At 51.8% G+C, this 7,838-nt stretch overlaps 1 protein-coding gene across 4 annotated transcripts in view; it reads right to left on the minus strand.

Annotated features, from left to right (window-relative positions):
• The window catches only part of SAMD11 (sterile alpha motif domain containing 11), a 174,434-nt gene extending 169,911 nt beyond the window's left edge, over positions 1-4,523 (minus strand). Inside the window, exons 1-2 of one of the 4 annotated variants that reach the window (XM_067567293.1) lie at positions 3,957-4,512; positions 1,678-1,769 (exon numbers count right to left, since the gene is read on the minus strand). In XM_067567293.1, coding sequence (XP_067423394.1) covers positions 1,678-1,769; positions 3,957-4,410 — 546 coding nt within the window. In that variant the 5' untranslated portion in view covers positions 4,411-4,512. Of the gene's footprint in view, positions 1-1,677; positions 1,770-2,243; positions 2,631-3,956 lie in introns of those variants that run through there. The other 3 variants (XM_067567296.1, XM_067567295.1, XM_067567294.1) reach the window with 3 other exon arrangements.
• Between the last annotated feature and the right edge of the window lie 3,315 nt (positions 4,524-7,838).

The following is a 7,838-nucleotide window of genomic DNA, read 5'->3' on the forward strand; positions in this document are numbered from 1 at the left end:
CCTAAGGCAACAACAGCAATTGCTTACCTGGAAAAGTAACCTTAGGAAAGTATTTAGTGTAGTTTTAGCTGTCTTTTAATGCAATTTAGCAGTTGGAAATGAGAAACAGCCAGCATCATGTGATCAGCCAGCTCTCAACAGACCACCAGCAAGTGTTCTGCAGACACCAGTGGTCCATGGACCAAAGTAAAGGAGCCCTCTGATTTGTCAGGTTAATAATAAAAAAGTGCACAAAGGGCCTGAACCTGTAAAGACTAACTACCCAGCACAGGGCTTATTGCTGTGAGTTGTGTTACTGAAGTCAATGAGAACACTCATGGTAGTAAACATTATGGGTGAAACGCTGGCCCCATTGAAATACATGGCAAAACTTCCACTGATCTGAGTGGGAACAGAATTTCACCCAGTGTGGCTTACTAACTGTAGGCTAGTAACTGAAAAATCACATAGCGAGATAAATAGTATCTTTGGTTTGTTCTGTGATGACTTTTTTCAGTCTAAACGGCTATGGCACAATATGCTTTCAAAGAGTTAGGTAACAAATACAGATGATATATTTGCTTTGATTTCTGCAGGCCACTTGCTGAATATTTTTCTAAGCAACTTTTCATTTAAACATGCACTTTATTTATATATATATATGTATACGTGCATATACACACAGCAGAATCATTTACATTCTGGGATTCTGCACTTTAATGGAGATTGACCTTGTGTGACCTTATAAAGACAATAGAAGAAAAAATTATCCATCTGGATAAAAAAATATAGAATAGCATTTGTTTCCACATTTCTAATTATAAAAAATGCATTAAATTACAGTGATTCTTCCAACTCCAGAATTTAGTTTAGTTCTATGAACCAAACAGGATTACAGATGATGAAAATAATTTCAACTGTATGTTTATAGTATACATACATAGCCCAGAAACAAATATTTTAATGTCTTAGTTGTATGCGACACACTTCTGATTCCATAACACTCTTTATTTATGACATCGCCATCTTCTCCATGAAAATCCTGATGTCACACATAATGAGAAGTTAAAGAGTCCCTAAGACATACTCAGACAGAGGGCTGAAAACACTGTGAACTCAATGTTAAAGATAAAGCAAAAAAAAAAAAAAAAAAAAAGCTATAAAACAGTGATCACTGTCAAGAATGATAAAAGTTATAAAAGTTTTTTGAGGGGGCATGGGGAATGGTAAATCCAAGATAGGTTAGTTAATCCTTCTCAAATTTATCTAGATTTCATTAACCTTTTGCAAAGCATGAGTATTCTGATCCTAACACGTGGGTACAATTTTAATTTCCTTTGTTTTAGTTGCTTTACTCTTCCGCAAAATATACACACACACAAAGGTGCTTTGCAGTTTGCATAGCTGTGATCCTTCCCCTGGACAATCACACATGCACACTCTGCATTACATCCTTTTAGTTTAAGCACCGCTTTGCCCAGCTGCTCTCTTTGCAACCTTCTTTTCCTCTGACAGGTAACAAAACTGCAGCTGTGCTCAGTGTAAAACAGCACTTCGGAGAAGGTTCAGTGACTGACAGTCCCTAGTCCTTTAAGATCACGAGTGCGTGATCGCAGAAGGAAAAGAAAAAAATTAAGAGAGAAAGGGAGGCTGGAGAGGGAGACTTAACTAAAACACATATTTTAGCAATAATCTTACCACTGGAGACGAAATTCGACACCCAGGGCAATCACAGATTGGAGGATGTACCTGTAAGATTCCTTTGGACATAAGAGTCTTCAAACTTTTCCCTGGATGCAGAGGAGGAGAAGAAAAAGAAACAGCACTGGTTTGGGTTTGGTTTGGTTAAAAAGAAAATGGCTTTGCAGCAACTCGGATCTTTCCATGCAAACTCAGGCAGCCCTTCTCTCCCCACCAGCACCTCGCCGCCCGCTCAGGCTTCTACCTTCCTTGAACTTTCTGCCCCGTAGAAATCGGGAAGAGACCCACCAGCGCAGCCCTCATTAGCCTCCCTCTAACCTCGTTCAAAATGTTCTCGCCGGCTGAAGAGATGAATAATGAACATAACAACCGGGCGCTCCAGACCTGCATGTCCACCCGCTTCCCCCCGCAGACAGACACACGCACACACCGCCCCGGTGCCGGGCTGGGATGTATTTGCAATTAAAAGCAACGTAGGAGATATTGAATGCAAACCGCAAGACAGCCCGGCCCCCCCCTCCCCTTCCTCCTCCATCCATTTAACCTCAGTCCTCCTGACTCACCCCGGAGGGACTGAGATTTCCTGAAGACAGCCAGGAGGCCAGTGATAAAAAATGAGCCGAATAATAATAATTAGAGCGGCCCCTGGAGTTATTCCCCTCTTCTCTGGCGATCAATAAACAAGGCGAGGTGTCAGTCACCTCCTAATGGCTCCTCAGACCCCTGGGCTGACACCTCCAGCTCTCGGCTAATTACATGTCACGCTGCCTCCCTCCTCTGCGCGCAGCGCGGCCAGGGGGAGCCGAGTGCTCGGCGCTCCACCTGAGAGGGCAACCGCAGACCCTCTGCGCCCTCCCCGGCTTCTGGAGCTGCCCAGCCCGGGTGCAGCTGGCCCGGGGGAGGCCGGGCGGGGGAGGTGGGCAGCCGGCAGCAGCCGGCGGAGCGGTTGGGGGCCCGCACCACCCAGCTGCTGGAGGAACCTCCCTCCCCCGAGGCGCCTTTCCTCATTTACACAGCAACTGGAGTGACAAGCCGGCACATTTCTGCTTCCAGCACACAGCGGCTCCCAAACTCAGCCCCCTCCCCCAGACACACACACACACACACACAGGCAGCCACGGTTGTGTACACACAGACTACACACAGGGAGATAACAAGGATACACACACACAACCACTACTATACACACAGAGAGAGAACAATACACACACACACAAACTATACAGGCAGCCACAACTACACACACACACAGATAAAGATATATACACACACACAGAGAACAGCGATACACACACACAGAAAACCACACCTGTACACACAGATCACGACGCTAAACACAGAGGGAGACAACCACACTCTTACACACACGTAACTGTACACACAGAGAGGCAGCCACGACTACACACCCAGGACAACAACAAGAGACAGCCGTCGTTGCGCGCACACACAAACCACAACCATACACGCACCCTTCTCCCTGCTCCACACAGCGACAACCACCACAACTACACAGAGAACCACAACTATACACTCACACACAGAGACCACCGTCACCGCATGCACAGCGGAGCAACTACACCGAGACAACCACAACTGTACACGGAGGCAGAAAACCACAACGACACACGCGCGCGCGCACCGCTTGCCAATCGTTGGGGGTTTTTTAAAGAAAACCTGACCCCCCCCCCCCAAGTCCGCACTTACCCCCCCGCCGCCCCGAACCTGCAGCCTGCGCTGCTCGCCGGAGCCCCCGGCCCGCGCCAGGCCGGCTAGCGGGCTGGCTCCATTCGCCAGTGGCAACCTCGTGTCAATTGCGAAGTGCAGCCTCCCGAGTCCCCCTCGCTCTGCGCTTCTGGTTCAGATGCGGAGCAAGTGCCCAAACATCCCCCCCCCCCCAGTGAAACCCGCCCCCCCCCTTTACTCCACACTCCGTTTTTTTACTTGCATCCACAAGACCCGGCTCCCTTCACGCGTCTCCCCCCAACTGCCCCGGTGTGCAGCCTCTGCCCGCAGTGACTGAAACTTCTCCGGCAGGATGGGCCCCCCCGCACCCCCTCTCCCTCTTCCCCGTTCCCCAGCCGCTCTCAGGACAGCCCGTTATCGGGGGGGGGGACACAGTTTGAGGGGGGCACTAAAAAGAGGGGGCAGGGAGGTAGCCCCCTGCCAGTGCGAATATGCAGTGGGTAGTGTTGGGGGGGGGAGGTGCTGGAAGCAGCCGTGCCAAGGGGCACCGCTACCCAGCCGGGGAGGGGGGGGATGATGAGCCGGGCCATTACCTTTGTGCCGGATGCTCCGCTTCCAGTCCTTGGCGGTCTCCCGGCCGCTGACGAACTGGAACTCGTTGGGGGTCAGCCACTCTCCCCGGTAGCGGATGGAGGGGCCCTTGCTGCCCTGGCACAACTTGTGGATGTAGAGCAGCGCCTTGTTCTCGCCGCACTCCACCTCCATGCACGGCTCGCCGTTGTCAAAGAAGGGCTGGAAATCCGGGATGGAGGAGAAACGCTCCAGCATCAGGTCCTCGGGCAGGGGCGGGTGGGGCTCGGGGAAGCCCAGGTAGGCACGGTGGTGGTGGGCAAAGATCTGGTCGTAAGCCGGAGGGTGGGGGGTCACCACCGGGATGGCAGCGGCCGCTAAGGGGGCCAGGTAGTCAGGCAAGGTCTCCATGGGCTGGTTGAAGGCGGCCAGGGCCATCTCCTCCCTGTCCGGTCGCTCCTTCTTGACAGCCGGCATGGTGCCGCCGCGCTCCCCGTGCGCCCTCGCCTCTCCAAAGCCCCGCGGCTCCGCTGTCTCCGGCGCCACTTGCCCCCGCTCCGGCTGGAGTTTGGCTGAAAGGCGCCGGCAGTAGCAGTAGCAGCAGCAGCAGCACCTTTCGCGCTCGGGGGCCGGAGGTGGCGGGTATCCCCCGGAGGAGCCCGCTGGCCAATTGCCTCCGCCGGCGCCCCAGCACGGCTGCCTGGGATCCCGCTCCCAGCCAGAGGCTAATGCACCGGAGAGCCGGCAGCCGCCGCGCTGCTCCCAGCTCTGCCCCTCCGGACTAATACCTGACATCTTGGCGAGGTCTCCGCCGCCGTAGACATTATTTTGGTTTAAAAGGCTGATTGATTCCCTCCGCTCGACCCACCTTCCTACCGGGCTGGAGGATTCCCCGCCACCTCAACTGAAACCCGGCCGCTTTATTGGATGGATGTGTTTAACAGTGACAATGCCAGCCCGGCCGCCCCCCTGCCCTGCCCTGCCCTGCCTCCGCCCGCCCTCCGCCGGCACCCCCTGGACAGCGCGCCGGGCCCAAGGCGCCCCTCGCTCCCTGCCACTGCGCCGAGCAGACCGGGCAGGAGAGAAGAAGTTTCCCGGGGCTGCCTGGCTTTCCCCCGCGCAGAGCTGCACCACCTGTGCCCCCCGCTGGCTGCTTTATTCACGCCGGGTCATTATTCCCAGCCAGTCGATTCCCACCCGCGGCTGGAATAATGATCCTGACAAAAAACCCGCCGCCCCTGCCCCAGCCCCGCTCCCCTCATCAGCAGCTCCCGCCCCCGAATGGCGGGGTCCCTCCGGAGTGCCTTGCCCCTCTCCCCCCCGTCCCTAGCCGGGGCGGGCTGGCGGCCGGGATGGACATAGACTGAGAGGTTCTCAGAAGTCACCGTGGAGTTCGGAGACTCTGGCCAAACAAGATTTCCCTTCGCCGCTGCTTCTCTAACTTGGCCCATTTAAACAGCACAGGCGCTTGCACACACACACACACACACACACACAAAGCATAAAAAAGCGCTAACTCCGGGAGAGGGGGTAAGCGACGGACGACAAGGTGGCTCCGCCGCCCCCAAGCGGAGCGTTTCCCAGGCAAAGCCGGGAGGCGGGGCGGGTTGGATGCAGACGCCTGGTTGCCACCTTGGAAAGTCCATATGCAGCCGCTTGAATGAATGGGGAGGAGGGGGACTCCTCTGGGCGCTTACTATGTTAGAGAAGTTAAGACAAGGGGGGAAATACACACACAGTACAAGGTATATTCATTTTACTTCAGATCTCTATCTCGCTGCACACTGCACATTTACACGTGTTCTTTTTAGAGACGCTATGTCTGTTATGAAAAATCTATATCCTGTAAAGGGAGGTTAGCTCTTTCCTTCCCCATGAAGCAAGGGGCAGGGGACTTAATATAAATTAAACTCCCTCCTCCCCCCTGTGAGTCATGCTAGTTATGCCCTGAGTTCTTTCACCCCTGTGCAGTCTCTGCAAAAGAGCCACAGGAAAAGATTATGACTGAGGACGAAGTCACTGGCCTGTTATGATGATGGGTTTTTGATATCATGGAGCGGGTTCCCTATGTTGGCCTGCAAAGGGGCACTGGGGTGCGCTATAACAGGGACCATTATAATGAGGATAGATGTGCTGCGATGGAAGGAGCCCATCATGAAGAAAATACAAGGAGAAATGATCAATTTCAAGTATTTTACATTAAAAGTGCCCAAACAAGTCTTGCAAGGTAAATGACAGAAGGGGACAGCTCCTTGCCTAACCCCTCCTTCGTAATAAACACGCTACATTTTCTATCTACCTATACCCCTTTTTTGGGGGGGGGGGCGGTGAGGGGTAACTTGAGATTAAACCTGCTCTACTGCCAATGAGATGTGTGTTCATTGTTAAGACAATCAACCATCAGCAGAGTTAAGGGGGCTAAGCGGAGCAGTTCCTAAATAATAATCATCCTTTGCATTAATAGAATGTCCTTCCATTGTGGGATCTCAAAGCACTTCATAGACTTGGGTGAATTAAACCCCACAGCACCCTGGGAGGGAGGTGCCATTATGTCCATGTAATAGATGGAGAAACTGAAGCCCAAAGAGGTTAAGACTCAGACTGTGAATCCCTTACTGGCACGAGGGAGCAACCTGCTTGTACAACTAATCAGTCCCACTGTAACTGCTCAGCAGTGTGGGTAAAGGGTATATATTCTGGCTCCAAGGGATTTGCCCAAGATCTCATGGGGACTGTTTCTGCCCCTTTGCTCGAAGCAAATAGTACCATGCTCTGTGGGTAATGCCCTATAATCCATGGACTACTTGTGTAGGAAAATACCACTTCACCTCAATAAGGGTGACAGAATCTGTTTTATAGTGTCTCAGTGGCACAACTAGGAAAGGAACCCAGAAGTCCTAGATCTCAGTCTCCTCCTGGAACTACTTGACCACAATCCTTGTTTATAGGTTACTGCTGCCATTTGTTCCCCAAAGATGGAAACTCTGGAACAAATTTTCTCTTCTAATTCTAATGAAGAAGGCAGATTTACAGAGCCCCCCAACCCTCTGTTCTAGGCTCTGATTGCTCTGGAGTGCTGAGAAGAAATCACTACTGCTACCATCACCAAACAAGTTGGGGACAGTCAGCTTGGAAGAAGCACTGGGAAAAGCTGGAATTTTCTATCAAACAATGTAAGAGCATCTCAGAGTGGCGTTAAGGCTGGAGGGCCATATTTTTGAGCACAAACACTGCAGTGGAACTCTCCAGCAGGACATTTGCTCTTGACCCCCCAGAACACTTTCGTGCCACGTAGGCTTGACATATCTGGAATTGCCATTAGCACCCCACAATGCCCTGAAATTACTTCAGCCTTTCATTTGGCTTTGCCGTCTCTGTAAACGGGCTCCACTGTAACTGGTTTCTTTTCCCCCTGGCTGATGGTGGGTGGTGGATTCCAGCCTCCTTTTAATGCCTTAGGATTCTCTTGTTTATCCCCCTCTTTCCCTTGGGGCAACTTTACCTCCAGTTCAAGAGAACTTGGCAATCACTCTCTCTACAGAGACATCTCTCCATGATTCCTCCAGGAGGGGTCACAGGAGAGCAGTGGAAGGATCTCCTCCGTGCTGAAGCAGCTAGCACCTTTTTCCAGCAACCAGCCTCTGCTGACCCAACTGCTCTGAATTCATTTTTGAATACCCTAGTGTTGCCATCCAGCAGCCCTTACCAAACAGCTGTGATGAAGCCCTCCTTAACTGTGAGACCTTTTATTTATCTTCAAAAAAAGAAACTTGGCTTGCCAGGGGTTTTCCCAGTACCTATTAGTACAGTCATTTTTTATCTCTGGAGACCAGAATTCAAATCTGGGGTTAGTCATAAGTGAAATGAATGTGGCAATCTCAGTTCTAGCCCCTATATGGAAAGAC

Source organism: Emydura macquarii, unplaced genomic scaffold, assembly GCF_026122565.2.
Source record: "Emydura macquarii macquarii isolate MOO-44397 ecotype Brisbane River unplaced genomic scaffold, CSIRO-AGI_Emac_v2 contig_2768, whole genome shotgun sequence".
In the NCBI taxonomy this organism is placed as follows: Eukaryota; Metazoa; Chordata; order Testudines; family Chelidae; genus Emydura; species Emydura macquarii.